Source organism: Lepidochelys olivacea (genome assembly GCF_965140295.1).
Source record: "Lepidochelys olivacea isolate rLepOli2 genome assembly, chromosome: 7".
In the NCBI taxonomy this organism is placed as follows: Eukaryota; Metazoa; Chordata; order Testudines; family Cheloniidae; genus Lepidochelys; species Lepidochelys olivacea.
The window spans coordinates 41,378,053-41,396,482 of record NC_140417.1 but is presented as its reverse complement, the minus strand read 5'-3'; the positions used below and the strand labels follow the sequence as shown (position 1 = coordinate 41,396,482).

Genomic DNA, 18,430 nt, shown 5'->3' with positions numbered 1-18,430 from the left:
TTGTGATATGGCTCTAACTCCACAAGCCAAATTTTCTGTTACTTGCCTATAGAGTAGACAACTTCATGATATAGCAAATTGATTTCTGAATACGTGGATATTTTGTCTTCAGAAGGAATTTATGTAGCACATTGTTAAATAACACATTTGATTTGAATGTTGAAACCTTTTCTTCTTGGACATCTCTGCATTTCACCTCATCCCCTCCAGTTAGTTCAAAAAAGCACTAGCTCCTAAAGGAGGCTGTTAGGATCAGGGCTCCAATAAACTAAGTGCTGTTCAAACACATAGGAGAAATATGATCCTTCTCCTGAAAAAGCTTTCAGTTTAATTAAAGAGAAAAACAGGTAGAGGAGAGAGACCGCCTAAAAAGCCATGTGACCTTGGTTCTGATGAGCACGTTTTGTAGTTCAGTTTCCTCTCTATCACTTCATTTACTTTTTTTGTATTAGGAACTGAAGTGAATGACACTGACGTCGGGGCAGGAAGAAGGGGTATATTAGTAGCAACAAGGGAGGGGGAAGAGAGGAAAGTGGGAGCGTGGGGGGAAAAGAGGAGAATCCCACCTTCCATGAAATATTTAAACATCTTAACCACTCACTGCTTGTTCTGTTACCTAGTGTACTGTCTCTGAATAAAGAGAAGTCTCTTGAGGCAAGGATGCGTAATGAAGTAAAATGTGGCTTCAGTATGATTATAGTGGTCACAGTAATCCATTGGGGTTCCCCGCACAGATTCGGATCCTGCTGACTATGCCACTGTAATGGGTTCTGTCACAGAAACCCCCTTGGGACTGTCACCTGATGTGCCGAGACTACCTCTGAGCCCGTTTTCTCTGACCGTTTGGGCCTCCAGAACCCTGTCTTGTTGAGCCAGATACGCTAATCTGCTGCAACACAGTCCTAGGGTCTGACCCACGCCCCCAAAGCTGCAGACTTAACTGAAAATGGCTTAACAAGTGCTCATGTCTCTAGCACCCAGACACCCAGCTCCCAATGGGATCCAAACCCCAAAAGACTCCATTTTACTCTGTATAAAGCTTATACGGGGTAAACTGATAAATTGTCCACCCTCTATAACACTGATAGAGAGATATGGTCAGCTGTTTGCTCCCCCAGGTATTACTTACTTACTCTGGGTTAATTAATAAGCAAAAGTGAATTTATTAGATATAAAAAGTAGGATTTAAGTGGTTCCAAGTAATAGACAGAACAAAGTAAGTTACCAAGCAAAATAAAACAAGACACGCAAGTCTAAGCCTAATACATTAAGAACTGATTGCAGATGAAATCTCACCCCCACAGATGTTCCAATAAGCTTCTTTCACAGACTGGACTCCTTCCTAGTCTGGGTCCAGCAATCACTCACACCTCGGTAGTTACTGTCTTTTGTTCCAGATTCTTCCAGGCATCTCTTGGGGGTGGAGAGGCCATCTCTTGAGCCAGCTGAAGGCAAAATGGAGAGGCTTCCTGGGCCTTTTATATTCTCTTTCTTATGTCCGGAAATCCCTTTGTTCTCCTGTGCAAAATCACAGCAACAAGATGGAGATTGTAACCACCTGGGCAAGTCACATGTCCATGAATGATTCAGCTTTTTGCAGGCCGCCACTATTGTTTACATGTTAGTTTGAACGTTCCCAGGAAAGCTCAAATGTGGATTGGCATCTACCAAAATCCATTGTCAGTTAAGTGTTTCTTGATTGGGAACTTACTCAGAATAGTCCTTTCTCAAGAAGCCGACCAAATGCTTCACTGATGCTACTTAGATATAATTAAACACATTGAGAACAAGTACATAGCCAATATTCATAACTTCAAATACAAAAATGGTACACGCATATAGACAGGTTTCAGAGTAACAGCCGTGTTAGTCTGCATTCACAAAAAGAAAAGGAGTACTTGTGGCACCTTAGAGACTAACCAATTTATTTGAGCATAAGCTTTCGTGAGCTACAGCTCACTTCATCGGATGCATACTGTGGACTTAGTTTCCACAGTATGCATCCGATGAAGTGAGCTGTAGCTCACGAAAGCTTATGCTCAAATAAATTGGTTAGTCTCTAAGGTGCCACAAGTACTCCTTTTCTTTTTACATATAGACAGCATAATCATAATTAGCAAATTAAAACCTTTCCATAGACACCTTACTTGACCTCCTTTGTACAAGATTAGGTGCAACTGTAGGACCTTGGTTGCAACAATGATCTATACAGTCGCAGTTCATGTCAATAACGTCACAGGATTCTTAACCAAAATTTAAAGGGTAAAAAAAGATGCAGTTAGTTCTAGAGTACTTCTTAGTCTAAGACCAGTTTGCAAACTGTTTTCCCCCCAACTTGAGTTAATATGTCACCAACTAGCTCACAATTATCCAGCTCATGAAATTAAATATCACACAATTCAAAAAGAACATAGATCAGAAAACAAGACCAGCCTGCATGAATCTTGCATTAAGTTTCTGATCTTTGTTTATCTGAAAGTACATGCTACTAAAATTAAGCAGCCTAGACAGTTCTTCGTCTACAGTCACATACATGTTTTTGAGTTTTTATTTTTCTGCTAGCTATATAGCAGATCTTCTGCATTGTATAACCAGGGTTTACCCCCATCCAGCTGTTTATTACGTAGGTGTTAATACCGGCCCCATACCTGGTTCCATGCTTTGAATGGCAGATGCTACAATGCTGCTAACTGCCTTGCCACTGAATGATATGGGCTTGTTATTGAGATGATATAGAATCATGGTTGTTGCATCACAACCTTTATTTTAGTTGAATTTTAGCTTTTAGTCCTAAGTTTTCCATAACATTTTTCAGTAATTTTCTTTGTAATTTTTTTCAAAGAAGGAAACTAAACTTTTTCAATATAGATTTCTTTTCTAACTTCTTCTGTTTCATTTTGCTTTTTTAATCTTTCTGTATGTCTGTGTCCCCAGTGTGGACATAAAGATATCCGTCATGGACATACATGGTCACTGCCTTACTTGTTTTCTTATGGAGCTTGCTGTCATTGCCACTCTGATATCTGTGCCTGAATTCAGGCACACTCACCCAAGTAAGTTTTCAGTCTGGAAAGCTTCCAGTCTAAGCTGTTCAGAGTCAAGGCACCCAGCAGTTGAAAACTGGAGTAATTAGGTTGTTATATAATTTGTGGGCTGCACTGATGATGCAAATACCACAGTGTCACCTCTTGGCCCAGATCCTATAATGCTGAGGGGTCATAGTCATATATAGGACAGATGTCAGTATGCTAGGCTTTGATGTGCTCTGCACTGGCTCTTTCTCCAAAGCCTTTTACAGCTCATGATGTTAGCCCTATTGTGGTAACTCCAGTTCTTGCTTTGTTTTTTCATCTGGGTTACACTAACACCACAATCTGCCTGCTACATGTAATGATAATGGAAGACTAACCAAGGAATTGGTCAAATAACCAAATGAGCTAAATGACACAGATGAGGCCAGATAGATACTGTACACGTAGTAGGCTGTGGAGGAGAAAGTCAGTCTTGTCTTCAGAGCCAAATGATTGCTGCAACCTGAGGGTGTTTTTTTACATGTAAAGCTTTAGTCCTTGTAACAGTTGATTTCGTGCTCATTGTGAGTGAGCTTCACCATTTCATCCTGTACCATAACGCTTGATTGTAGCATGACTTCCCTGACCAATATGGACAAGGATATAATAGCTGTGCTAGCCAAACAAATAGAAGCTGTTCTGTACCATGATTTGATAATAAGGGCTTTGTCTGTGCTACAAAACAGAATTGCTGCTGACAAAGATTGCATCTAAGGAAGGTCTTAGCAGCAAGTGTAAAGAAGGGCTGACCATGTTCAGCACCAGTTCAGCTGCAACCATATCTAATGAACTTTGTCAATAGTGGTTTCTCAACCCCAAAGTCCATGCCTACTTTGGTCAGAGAAAATGCAATAACCTTCAACTGTCAAAAGGGGACCTCACATATAGCACGGTTCTGACCTTTGCATGTACAAAGCCTTGCTTTTCAAGAAAATAAAACGATGCTATGGTTTCTTCCCGTTTCCTCCTGAAGGTGATGTCAGAGTTTTAATTGCTAACTTTTTTTTCTGTGCTACTGTGCCTTTTGTGTCAAAAATGTACTTTCCAACTCCATTAGGAAGGCAACACTTATGTTTTAATTTGGTTACAGTTTCAGGTTTGGCTGCTGTTTGGGATGAGTACTCTAACTGTCCTGTCCACCTCCCCTCCCGCCCCCACTTAAAGCATGAGAGTATTTGATGTGTTTGGTGCTTAGTTTTATGTATTAAAAGGCTTGAGAACTGAAGCCTTGGGGGAAATCATATCAGTTAAATGTGGAGAGCATGGACCTAGGAGTGGACATCTCTTAAAACTACGTGCCTTCTGAGAAACAGAATTACAGGCATGTGCTTTAAGGAGATACCACAACTTCAGTGTACCCTCTTAATTCATACAATAGCATGAAATGTATTCCCCCAGCCCTTTACTTTCAAATGATGGGCAGAGGCTGTAAAATAGAACAAACTTGTTCCCTTCACTAGGAAACTGGCACAACCCTAAGTGGTAGGGAACAAGTGTGCCCTACATCATTCTTTTCATCTTGATGGATGAAGTATATTGCTTAAAAATGCTTTCAAAAGTGTTTTTTGGGATTATTTGACTGTTTGTTTTTCGTCTAATTATGAAGTAGCTTTATATTCAATTTTTAATCCCTTTTCCTAGGTCTTGACTTTTGAAAGCTACATTTAGGAATAACATATTTTGTACTTCTCTTTTAGGATGACTACAGAGTCTGCATGGATTTTAATATTATTCAGAAAGATTCTGTTCCAGTTTGTCCTGTTGATGCTTCAGGCTGCTTCACAGCAGAAGTGATGGATTTTGCTGGACAATATGTGAAGGTTGGTGGACTTGGGGGAATAGTAAAGTGGTTTTTTTTTTTTTAGTTTGATCTAGCATTTACATGTGGTAGAAACTCATTTTTCTCTCCCTGGTGGTTTTGTCTTCAGTATGTTTTTGACGGCCATATTACAAAGACTTGTATTAAAAAAGGTTATCCGTCTCCAGTTGGGACTACAACAGAGAAATAAATTTGTTCGTCTCTAAGGTGCCACAAGTACTCCTTTTCTTTTTGCGAATACAGACTAGCACAGCTGCTCCTCTGAAACAGAGAAATATGGATATCTTGTGTGCTGTCAGTACACAAAATGTTCATTATGATGTTAGGCAAATAAGTAACTTGATATGTTAACAATGATGTAAGTCTTAGAAAAAGGAAAGGAGAGTGTACTCTAATGCCTGCTCTATATGCCTGTCATGGGAAGAATCAAGTTTTGTTTTGTTTTTTAAATAAGGATCTCCCACTCATAATATCAATAGTTAAACACATTAAAAAAAAAAAAAAAAGGGAAAATGGTATGAAAACTGTAAAGTTTAAACCCGTGATGCACATACAGGATGATGCAAACAAATTGAAATATTTTCCAGTTGCCATCTAATATGTATAAGGCAGTAAGATAAATAGGAAATATGGAGCTTCTCATGTTTAGGATACTGGTACTGTAAGCCAGAGTTCAATGCTTTTAAAAATGTTTTCATGATATTGAATTGTCTTTTCACTGTGGGAGCACTGTTCTATCAAACTTCCTAGCACATTTTTTTTTTAATCAAAGGAGTATTTTGTAGCAATTAACTAATCCAGCAGGCTTTCTTTGAATATCAGTTGCTGCTCCGATTTTGGGCCTGAATTAAATACAACTGTTCAATCTAATAATAAAGGTTCAGTTGGTGAGGTGTTATAAAAGATAAAATGTCTTCTATTGGTTTCTAGGCCTTCACATCTAAATTTAGAATCATTCCACATCAGTTTCACACTATAAAGCAGTACAAATTTCGTGAAGAGGTTCAAAGATCAGGTTTGAAGCAATTGCATCGATACATGCCAAAAGACTTAATGTTATGGTATCAAAACAGCATGGCTGAAAACATAACGGAATTTGTGCGTCTGGCTGGTGTTGGGTATGCTTAAATATTTGTGATTTGTAAAGAAAGTTGTAACGTACACACACAAAAATAAGGTGAAGTTAGAATTGCAGGTATGCATCCCAGTTTGAGGAGCATGTTCTCTTCCAAGAATATTAGAGTAGTTGTTATGGTACCTCCCCAGTAGATGCACATAATTAAGAATTTACAAATTCTGCAGCCATAACATTGTTGTTTCACATCATCGCATGTAAATATTGATCTTTCTTTCTTTCTCTTTCTCTTTTTCTTTCTTTCTCTCTTTCAATTGAGGACCCAACCATGAATTAACTATTACAGGGAATTTTCAACGTTCTGCTCAGAAAACTTTTTTTTTTTTCTTTTTAGGATGCAGATAAGAACATCATCAAAGCTCTGAAAGAACAAGGTAGACTGGTTCACACCAGTACTTTCAAGCACAATTATCCTTTCTGCTGGAGGTAAGAAGAGAAATAAATTTGACTTTCAGATTAATAGAGAAATGCGAGGGTTATAACTAGTAATTTCTTAAGTGTGGTTGTTTTTCTTGGTGGTTTTTTTTTTATTTTTTTTTTTGGCAAGGATAGTGAAAGTACAAGAAATAAAGTACTGCTGAATTGCAATTAACTTGTGGCACTGAATTAAATTTGAAAATGTAATTTAGTTCTAGAAGTGATTTTTTTTTTATTTTTATTTTTTATTTTTGCATTTAAAACACGCGGTCATTAATTCAAAAATTGAGAGTAGATACCTGATCTCCTTCCAAATGACAGCAAACCTTGGAAGGGAAGTAAGTGTCCAGTTCTCTGCTCCAAATTTGGGTGGGCACATACGTGAAATGTGTTCATTCATAGCTTTACTGAATCTGCAAAACTTCTGCCCAACTTCTGTCTGAAAATGCTACCAGTCAGAAGTGGTACTTTTGGCAAAATTATGCTGGAAAACTTGCTCAATGTGAGCTTGCAGTATGTCTTGTACTAGACTAATCTGCTGGTTTCTCACTTTAAAGGGCTTCACTGTTTGTTAAATAAACAAAAAAAAAATCTAACAAATCAAAGGGATTTCTGCCTTGGAAATATAAATGTTGACTGGATGACATTCTTAGTGGAGGCTCTTTGAACGTTTTCTTGACAGGTATATTTTCAAAGTGGCTTAAACTCTATTTTTATGTTTAACCTTTCAGTGTGTTGGATAAAGCAGTTTTTTCCATCTCTACTATAATTACTATCTTCATCTCATTTAAATTTAAATTAAATTAAACCGATTTCCTCAGGTTTTTAGAATCCCATGAGACTCTTGTTACTTAGTATTTCAAACTGAGCCATTGTACTCCTACTAGATACTGTTGATAAAAAAGAAATAAAGCTGATCAGTCAATCCACATAAATGTTCGCATATTGTATGAATTGATTTTATTGCAGTAGATGCTCATTAGTAGTGACGTATCGGAGTCCTTTTGCTATGTTGCTCCTAAGTGGCTGTTCCTGTTATGGGAAGTGTTGTCTGACCAGCCTGCTTTTTCTGATACGTAAAACAGTACAGTACACCAAAGGCAGCACACCCCATTGATGCTCAGCACCCCTTCCCTTATAGAGCCGGCTGCAAAAGCCTTCACCACACCCCTCAAATTGAGCCAAAGCTTCAAGTCCCCTCCTCACCATAAGAAAGGTCCCCCTGACCTCTGCCCCCCAGGTGCTCTGGTTGGGGGTGTGGCTGCGGTCCCTTGATGGCAGGCATGTCACATTCCACTCAGCCCTGGGACTGCCACAGCACGAGCTCAGCCCGCTGGGCCTGGTTCTCCTGCAGCAGGTGGGAGAGTGCCCCCTCCAGCTGGGGAGAGATTGGGGGGGCAGAGAAAGGAGACAGAACCCGTTACCCCAGTCAGAGCAGGGGTTCAGTCCCAGAGAATCCAAGCCCTGCCCCTGGGACAGTGGGGTGAGTGGGGCGACACTGAGACAAGTTTGGTCCAAGATGGCTCCTGCTAATGATGGCTCATGAGGTGGTGGAAGGCATGGGGTGGGCTGTGGTATATGAAGTGTTAAGGGTGTTTTGGAAGGGATGGGATAGTTGGGGTGAATGGGTCAGGGGATTCCCCAGTCAGCAAAATGACTGAGTGAGCCTGGCTGCAGAGTACAGGCTGAGGATGCTCCCACTGGCAGCTTCATGCTCCACCCTGGTGAGGGAGGGCTGGCTGGCTGGGGAGGGCACTGTGCACAGCCTGCAATGGAGGGGCATGATGGCTCCTAGCATGGACAGCGGAGACAGAGGGGAGAAGGGGACAGGTCAGTGGCCTGGGGAAGGGAGTCGTCCGACCTCCTACTGAAAAACAGCACAACCGCACCCTGCTGCCAGCAGCCGAGATACTCCCCACTCTAAATAGCAACTCCCCCAGAGTCTCCCCCCACCACTTGCAAGCCAGATGCTGAGGAAGGGAGGAAGAAACCTTCCAGCTGCGCCTCTGCTGCTTCCTCAACCCCATCTCTCCCCTCCCCCGAAAAATCACTCTTCTAGACCCTCTCCCCAAACTCCCCCCTTCACATGCTCTCCCCACAAGCTCAGTCAGGCAGGGCAAGTGGACTGTGCTGTGTGCCTTGGAGCTGCACTCAGGGCCAGGGTTGGGAGAGCGGTGGGAAGATGCAGTTTGGGGAGGCCATGCCCCTATATGCCCCACACTCCCCCAAACTCTGCCCCTGGTGTGATGTCACAAATGTTGGTTGTATGTGGCTGCTATGTTGTTGTTACTGAGTGGACAATTCTCGGTAGGGAAAATGTTCCCAGGGGAAATGTTGCTCATAAGTGGCGATTGCTCTTACAAGGTGTTGCTGCAGACAAGCATCTACTGTACTCTGTCACCTCTTGCCGGAATTCAGCTGGCTTAAAGGTATTGGTGGTTACATCATTTACCAAAAACTGCAAATAATGTGATTTTAAGATTTACATTGGCCCCCCAAAATGCACATTTTGATCAATGTTAACAGTAGTGTACAGCATAAATTTGTCACTTAAAAGCTGAGATACTCGGCAGTTGTTCAAACCAATTGAAGCTCAAGTTGCCTGTAAGTTTTACTCACCTTTTGAAAGTGTGGATGTGATAACCAGACTTTTCTGTACAGTTAAGGACCTTTAGATAAGCGTCGTTAATCTAATATATTGAACTGCAGAGCCATCTGCAATTCTAACTGAGTTGCATTTGTGTGTTTGTATATAATATATATTGCACAATGCAACACATAGTTTACATCCTTTATTCCAGTTTATTCGTATTTTAAAAAGAGGTGTTGGTGGAGGGATGTCGTGGAAGGAAGCATGAGTTAGAAGCTTTGGAGGCTGCTAAAATTAAGACTTCGATATCACTGCTTAGGTTTGTGCTAAATTTGGAGTGAGTAAAAGCAACAAAAAAAGATAAATCCACTTGAAAATTAACTTTTTCACTTATAGAATTAAATGTGTGAGACCAGTCATGTTTTCCTTTTACGATGAGGCTGTATACTGGTAATCATACAAAGGTGAACTGTGGACAAGTTTTCATATTCACATAAAGAAAAGGAGTACTTGTGGCACCTTAGAGACTAACCAATTTATTAGAGCATAAGCTTTCGTGAGCTACAGCTCACTTCATCAGATGCATATTGTGGAAACTGCAGCAGACTTTATATATACAGAGAGAATATGAACCAATACCTCCTCCCACCCCACTGTCCTGCTGGTAATAGCTTATCTAAAGTGATCATCAGGTGGGCCATTTCCAGCACAAATCCAGGTTTTCTCACCCTCCACCCCCCCACACAAATTCACTCTCCTGCTGGTGATAGCCCATCCAAAGTGACAACTCTTTACACAATGTGCATGACAATCAAGTTGGGCTATTTCCTGCACAAATCCAGGTTTTCTCACATCCCCCCGACCCCCATACACACACAAACTCACTCTCCTGCTGGTAATAGCTCATCCAAACTGACCACTCTTCAAGTTTAAATCCAAGTTAAACCAGAACATCTGGGGGGGGGTTGTTTCCTCTTGTTTTTTCCTACACCCCCCCCCCCCAGATGTTCTGGTTTAACTTGGATTTAAACTTGAAGAGTGGTCAGTTTGGATGAGCTATTACCAGCAGGAGAGTGAGTTTGTGTGTGTATGTTTCTGTGTTCAGCAGCCACCCAGCAGGCTATCAATTGCCGGGCAGTTTAGCTGTCCTTCCCCACACTGTCATGTGCTGCTCCTGCCTTCTGCCTTGGAGCTGCTCGCAAGAGCCTCCTGCTTGCTATGCAGGGTGTGGAGGGAAGAGTGGTGCTAATGTCAGGGTGTCCCCCTCGCCCTGCTCCTGCCCCCTTCCCCCCCCCCGCTCCTTTACTCTATCTCCACAGAGCAGGAGAGGGACACCAGGATGGAGGGAGCTTGCTGGCAGCAGCTGTTGTCTCAACTTGCTGATCTACTTAAAAAGGCAGTGTACTTAGAATGAGGTCAGAGTACTTAAAGGGGCAATGCATATCTCTCTCACACACACACGGTGTGTGGCTGTGTCTCTCTGCCATGCTGTCTCCCCTCCCTACATTCGTGCTGCCTTACAGAGTTGAAGCTACATTAACAACAATGTGTTAACCCTTGAGGGCTCAGCCGAGTGCTAGTTATCATTTAGCAGTAAGGCATTCCCTGCTAAATATCCCACCCTCTGACTCCACCACCTCAACCAAGCTTCATAATCATCATTGCTGTGTACAGTATTAAATTGTTTGTTTAAAACTTATACTGTGTATGCATGTGTGTATATATAGTCTTTTGTCTGGAAAAAAAATCGTGCCCCCCCCATTTACATTCATTCTTATGGGGAAATTGAATTTGCTTCACATCGTTTCGCTTAAAGTAGCATTTTTCAGGAACATAACTGCAACGTTAAGCGAGGAGTTACTGTATTGGGTTTCCTCTGCATTTTTGCGCACTTAATTAAATATTTGGTATGGAAGAGAAATAAACTGAAGGAGAATAAATTACATTAATTGGTGTTAAATGTTGCCTTCAGAGGCTATCTTGATGTGAGATCCAATGAATGCTTTTTTTCAGTTTGCTAAATCTGTTTGTTTTGTTTTTTCTTCTGTCTCCCCACATGAAGACAATAAAGATAGGCAATGTTGTCAGTTTTATTCACTGTGATGATTAATAAAGTAATGTTAGTGGCTGTGATTCTTCAACCTCTAGAATTGTTTTTTGTAGATTAATCATAGTTGGTCTTGAGTTAAAGAATTTTTCTACCACAGTGGCTTTCATCTGATGACCTGTGGGCATCTTGGTGGTCATATAGTGCTGGCTATCTTCCTAATTTCAAATTGTTAAATCGCATTAGAAGTAGCTAAAAATATTTTTCCATGTAATAAATTCTTATAACTGCTACAGGAAAATTATGTAGTTGTGAATGGGAAAATAGTAGACAGCTATCACAGATGGGAGGGGTGCAATTAGACAATTGCAGGCCATACTTGGGAAGTCTTGAGAATGTTGATGCTGTGATCACTGAGTGAAGGCTTGCTTTTAAAGGTGTCTGAAATCTGCGTTTTTTTGTTTTTTTTTTAAGATTTGTTACGTTAGGCAATAATTGCTGCTTACTGTTAGAGCCTTCCAACTTTGTATAGCTAAAGTAGTGGTGCTCAACCTATTTACCGTTGTGGGCCACATCCAATACTACCTGTATGGCCCTGAGGATGTCACATGGGCTGCAGCTCTGTCCTGACTGGGCTGCAGGTTGAGAACCACTGAGCTAAAGGGACATCTTTGTGGTTTGCCACTGAGTTGTAAATTGTCCAGAAGAATATGAATCTTGAGCTACCAGTTATAGTGCTAATCAGCTAGTGAAAGCAAATTAGTTGCAAGCCTCTAGCTGGCAATAAGCAAACTCCGTGGATCATAAGGGCAGAACAGAAGTCTAGGCAAGGGGCTCATCCCATCACATGGCTTCTTCCACCCCAGCTTTGTCTGCTTCCTCCCACCCAATGCCAGAAAAGCTCCTGACCCAGTCAAAACAATGATCAGCTTCAGGGTTGGGGAGAGAGTGCTTCACTGGGCTCCTAAAATGGGAGGGAGAAGCACTTCCACCGGAAGGCCCAGCTCCCACATCTCATTAGCTCACTCTGTGGTGACTCAGACAGCCTTCCATTCGGATCTTCTCATGACCTGAATCTCTCAATCCTTTGTGACTGTAAAAAAAAAAAAAAAAAAGAGAGAGAGAGAGAAAAATCTGAGAACCACTGCTCTATTGTAATCCACCATGCAGACCTCTAAGATGTGCTGACAGTTAGTTCTTTGCCCAGCTCAGCCTAATATAAAGCAAGTTTTAATGCATCCAAAGTCTGTTGACAACTATGGCCATCTGTTTTCTTTCCAAAGACTACATATTTGAATGTGTGGGAGTGAGAAATAAAATATATGGGGAAAACTGCGTTATATGAAGTTTACACTCAGGATTGTTTGTGTTCAACCTCTTGAGAGAGTCAGACATCTAACTCACTGTTGAGTTAGATTTGATCTGCTCTTATAATATCGAGAAAACTCTAGACCAGGGGTTTTCAACCTTTTTCTTTCTGAGCCCCACCCTGAACATGCTATTAAAAACTCTGTGGCCCAACTGTGCCACAACTATTTTTTCTGCTTATAAAAGCCAGGGCTGGCATTAGGGGGTAGCTAGCAGGATTATTCTTCAGGGGGTCCGTGAAGCTAAATTGCTCAGGCTTTGGTTTCAGCCCCAGGTGGCAGGCCTCAGGATCCTGGGCTTCAGTCTCATGAGGTGGGGCTTTGGCTTTCTGCCCTGGGGCCCAGCAAGTCTAATGCTGGCCCTGCTTGGTGGACCCCCTGAAACCTGCTTGTGGCCCCAGAGGCTCTTGGACCCCCGATTGAGAGCCACTGCCCTAGACCAGCTGAAATGTATCCGTTATGTGAAATGTTGGCAGCCCAAAAATGCAGCCAAGTGCATGAAAACCAGTACATGAAAATGACTCATCATTTTCATTGTTTATCTGAGTAATGCATAAAGTAAATAAAGACTTTAAACAATAAAGAACAAAGTTAGATTTTTAACAATGTAGTTCAGTAATCTGGTAAGAATATTTGGTTTCAAACTGTTTTTAATCCAAGTCTCTTTAAGAAGAAACACATTTTTAATACTGTTTCACTTCTAAAAAAGCTTTGAAATTAGAGTGACCAAACAGCAAGTGTGAAAAATCAGGACAGGGGGTGAGGGGTAATAGGAGCCTATATAAGAAAAAGACCCAAAAATCTGGACTGTCCCTATAAAATCGGGACATCTGGTCACCCTATTTAAAATTGTACTAATCCTACTCAAAAGATTTTGGCAGCAGCATTGATATAAGGACCTAGATAAATCTAGATACATAAAAAAGTACAGACTTCTTTTAATGCCACTAGATGGAATCCTTAAGCAATGAGCATTTCTTTTGCTCTGTATCAAGGATCACCTTTAATTCTCCTTGAACAACATCATTATCTTATCTAGGTTGAGATTACCCTGGGAGAGGGGGAAAATGACCTTCATGTATTGTTTCCATGATGAAGTTGGCAAATCACTGTGTCTGAGAGAATTTATACTATAGCTAATGCAATCTTATTTTTCTGATGTAGCAAACTTTACAATGCTGGACGTTAAGCCAAACCAATATTAGAGGGGTGCCTTACACAAGACAGAAATGCTACTATTGCAGTCTGTATTTGCTTTCCTACTGATGATAGTAAGTTACAAGCAATACTGGGAGGCAGACACTGGGTTGGAAGGAAGTAATAGATTTCAGTCACTTACAAACTTCATTTCAGTGCCAGCAGAAGCAAAAACCATAGTTGGGATGTGCTTTAAGTAGAGGAATAAATTCTTGAATTGTTGGGTTTTTTTCCTTCAGTTTCGTAGTAGGTTTGTTTTGAGCAATATAGGATAATTTAGCTGAGGCTGAGCTGCTTTACTGAAGGCATGTTATCCGGATTTTTCTGTTAAGTTACTTAACTATTCTTCATCCTTCTCCCTGAAAGTGGGCAGTTCTGAATTCCCTAACAGATCAAGCAAAGGTGAATAAAAATTGATATTTAAAAAAAAACAAAAAAACTTGACAAGTTTTTATTTAAATCAGGTACTTTGATTTAATTTTTTATTTAAATTAAATACAGTTTTACTTTAAAAAATAAACCTGTTTGAAATGATGACCACCTATGTTAAGGCCTAAATTTACTCTAATCTAATTTAAATTAAATTAAAAATATTAAGCAGGGTGGATTTGATTTAAATCTATTTGATTTAAATCACTAGTCTGAAAGACTTGATTTAATCATGGATTTCTGCATAAATGGGCATTCTTGTTGGTTGTTATAACCTTAGTACATATTCTTCTACATCTATCTGTTGAGTTGTGGTTTCATTTTTAGAAGGTACACATTTTTAAAGTGATTTATTTTGAAAACTTTTCAGATTAGTTTTACAGCTATATCAGAAAATGAATGATTGTTTGGTGATTTCATTTACCAAAGGTAATTGAAGCAGATAGTTCACCTCCCAATGACTTCATAAATATCTCCAATTCAACAGGTTAATCGTTAATATTTGGAGGATTTTCTTGCCACAGTGTATTAGGAGGAGAACATCACCAGACAGACATTTAAATTGTTTTATTTAACTAAAACAACAACAAAGTTATGTATTCTGGATTTTTTTCTTCAACAGCAAACAAGCATATGAATTTTTGAATGTAGTTAAACATTCAAGTTTTTTAAAATCAGGTTTGTTAAAATTGGTTTTAACTAAAACAGTTAAATGAAATTAAAAAAAACAAAAATCAAATAGACTATGTCAGCCAGGCCAACATGAGAAACTTAAAATATTGGCTTCTGCAGCTAACTCAGTCATCTTCACCTTCATTTTCCTGTTTGTTCATCATCTGGAAAAGAAAAACCAGTTTTTCTGCTTTTTCAGGTCCCAAATGATTTCTCAATTTGGAATGAATTTGTCCAAAGGAAGAAAATATTCTTTCTACGCTGTCAGAAGAAGATACTGCTGTTAAAAGTGAGATTATCACTTCAACAGTCTCTGAATCCAAGTGCTTAAGTGACTTCCACCAGTTCACTGGTGTGACTTTCTTTAAAATGTCATCAGCAAACCTATATTTCTTGAATGGTTCACCCGTAGCTCTGAAGTTTATTATAGTTGGCATTATGGAGGGATGATTGCTGGGTCCATGTCATAACGAACTCCTCTTCTTCAGCAGTTAAGGTTTGACCCTGGCACCGAGTATTGAGAATATCTGCAAGAAAATGAGCTGGAGATGGTGCTTGTCCCATTCGTTTTTTTTTAATGCTTATAATTTAACTCTGTCATTGCATATTTCTTTCTTTAAGATCTCACTCAGTTCCTTCCAAATTTCAACAGTGTCAGCAATAAAACAGCTATTTCTCTGCATTTTGTTTAAGGCTACAGAAATAGGCTTCAGGGTACTTGTCATGTGTTCAACATTTCTCTTAAGCCCAATGTTGAGAACTTTGGCTGTGAGAGTGCCATCTATATTTGCATGATTTTGTTCACAAACTGTTATCAGATTAGGCCAGTTCTTGATATAGTGCTCAAAACGGTCCACACCTAAGTTCCATCCCACATCTTGTGGGAGAGTTAGCTTGGTTCCTCCCACTGTTTTCAGAGCAGCTGCTGCAAAGTGGTTGTTACGGAAGTATTTTGCAATTTCAGCAACGTTAGCCTTTATTTCTGGAACACTGAAGTCTTTGGCTAGGAGGTGCATCAAATGAGCACTGCAACTGTATGTTATTAGCTTAGGACTCTCTTCTAAATAATTTCTTCTCATCTTGGATATATTTGCAGCATTGTCTGTGACCAAGCTGCGTATGAGACATCTGAATTTTTTTTCACAGTTTGTTATAGCTTTTACTGCTACTTCTTGTAAGTATTCTGCTGTGTGGGCATTTCCTGATGTGTTAATCGTTTCTGTAAGGAAGACATTCTCTTCTTCTGTTATCACACAAGCACATACAACAGGATCATTGTGGACATTGCTCCACCATCAAGACTCAGGTTAACAATTTCACCCTCTAGACCTTTTGCACACTGCACAATTTCTCTTTCATACACCTTTATCCAGCAATTTGCCTGCGACATCTGCTCTGTTGGGTGGACTGTATGCTGGTCTTAATTACTGAACCATGTTAATGAAGTGTGCGTTCTCAATCATACGGAAAGGAGAGTTTTTTGCATAAATGAACCGGGCAATTTTTTTAATCTGCTGGTTCTTATCACAAACTTATCTATGGTTGTTTCTGGATGATGGAGATTTTTTCTTTTCTTTTTGCCACAGGTGATATACTGTGGCTATGTGACATGCATGATGTGACTGAAATGCTATCATTGGCAGATAATTCTGAAACTATAGAAAATGATTGTGATCTTGAAGGTGGATAGTCTTCAGAATCCTGTATGTTGAGGATGGATTCTCCTAAACAAAATAAGTCAATGCAGTTATTTAATTATTATTACCATACCACTCATTTAGTATTACTCATTGCATTCACTGAGACTCAGTTCTACCTTAAAGGTGAAATTGTAAAAGGAAGATCTGCCTATTTCAGCTATTTATTTTTTATCACAACTGCATCTAAAATGATAGTACCATAGAGTAACAATTATATTTTTTGCTCAAACATGAGAATTCAAGAATAGTGCAGAAGGAAGACAGGCAGTCCTTAAGAAAGACGTATGAAATAAAAAAGTTTACCAACTTGAAGATCCTGCATGTTCAGACATGTTCCTTTCATCATCTTCAAAGCAGCTTCCTCCTGAGAAGGAACACTTCTCAAGATGTTGTTTCATTCGGACAGTCAGGCGTTGCATTTCTTTGTTGCACTGTTAGCATTTTGCACGCGTGCCTGCCTTACTCACAGGTAGAGGAACTTCATTAAAATATTCCCAAAGTGGGTCTCTCTTACAGCCTGCTGCCATTATAGGTTTTCCCTTCTAATGAGAGAATGGTATGGTAGATCTCAAATCAATGAAGGCTACACTCAGAAAGACCTCAAGACTTCTGGAATATGCTGCTCAAACAGTTTCACTTTTGTTTCTACTGCCTGTCTCTCCCTTCTCACATTTATCTCCAGACATCTTCTCCCTGTCCAGATCTATGCTGCCCCCAACAATCTTCTATTCATTGAACTTTTTAAAACTTTGCACTTTTAGAGAGGTAAAGGATTGACTCTGTGTACACAAATTTGCAGAGGGAGAATAGTGTTGAGGTCTGTTATTTCTCACCTGTATGTATTTATTTATTTAAAAAACATTTTTTGCTGTTAACAAGCATGTTATCTCTGGAAACACAAATCCACAGTTTGAGAACTGTAAAACTAAGCATCTCTTATGGTATCTTCTAGACTGAGTCCCATTGGGTAGATAGCAAGATTAACCTAAATCTATACAGAAGCCCCCGTAAGATTTGGGTCCCTAATCCATGAACTATTGGAACTCATTTACAAAACTTTTCTTAAACTTTACATGAATATATTGTCCCCTGCTATAGAATTAGAATTTATAATCCCTATTCCATGATGAGATATCTTTGAGCTATAATGTATCTTAATTAAAACTATCTTTAGATAGGTTTTTTCCTCAAAAAGCTTTTTATGAAAAAAATCCGATTTAAATAAAAAAAAATCAGATTTTAAAAAAAAATTGATTTTTATCCACCCTGATATTAAGCAGTACATGCCTGCTGCTGACATTTTGAAGAAAGTCAAACCACTGAACCAGAGTTAGCTGAAGTGCTAAACCAGCTTTTGATAGCAGTTGCCTCTTCTGTAGGTGCAGAGAGAATATTTTCTTCTTTTCAGTTTATTCAGCTAGTTCAGTTCACTAACCTAGTTTATTCAAAATTGAGAAACCAAATAGGAAGTCAAAAAAGCAACGAAAATGGCTTCCCTCTTCTAATTTATAAATAAAACCTAGCTGTGAGAGGAGATAAGATCTACTCGTTCTAAAAACCTGAAGCACATGGGAGCGAGAAACAATGAGTTAAATTCACTAAATCGATTTTTAAAAAAATAAATCAGTTAATTTAAAATGCAAAACATGTTTTAATAAACATTCTAATAAACTTTTATTATGTAACCAGTACATTTAAGATTTTTCAATTCGTTAAAAGTATTTTAAAATGTTATTTTTGTGAATTTTTAATTGAATTTGAATTTCTGAATAGGACTTGTAAATTATAAATAAAAATTATATAGCAAATAAACATATTCACCATTTTATAATATAATAAATGTAAAAATTAAGACTTTGAATAAATTAGCTATATACTTACTTAAGTAAATGTATATAGCTGTTGTGTATCTTCCTGGTTAGCAGAAAGAAATTCCAAAATTAGTCTAAAAGCTATATTTAGTTGCAAATCAACATGTTCTAATGT

General features: G+C 39.3%; 1 protein-coding gene across 2 annotated transcripts in view; it reads left to right on the top strand.

The window, feature by feature from the left end:
- IARS1 (isoleucyl-tRNA synthetase 1) overlaps positions 1 to 18,430 on the top strand; it is a 180,950-nt gene that overhangs the window by 32,032 nt on the left and 130,488 nt on the right. For both annotated transcript variants that reach the window (XM_084634253.1, XM_084634252.1), the window contains exons 11-12: positions 4,769 to 4,891; positions 6,360 to 6,451. In XM_084634253.1, the coding sequence (XP_084490379.1) occupies positions 4,769 to 4,891; positions 6,360 to 6,451 (215 nt within the window). The remainder of the gene's footprint in view (positions 1 to 4,768; positions 4,892 to 6,359; positions 6,452 to 18,430) is intronic.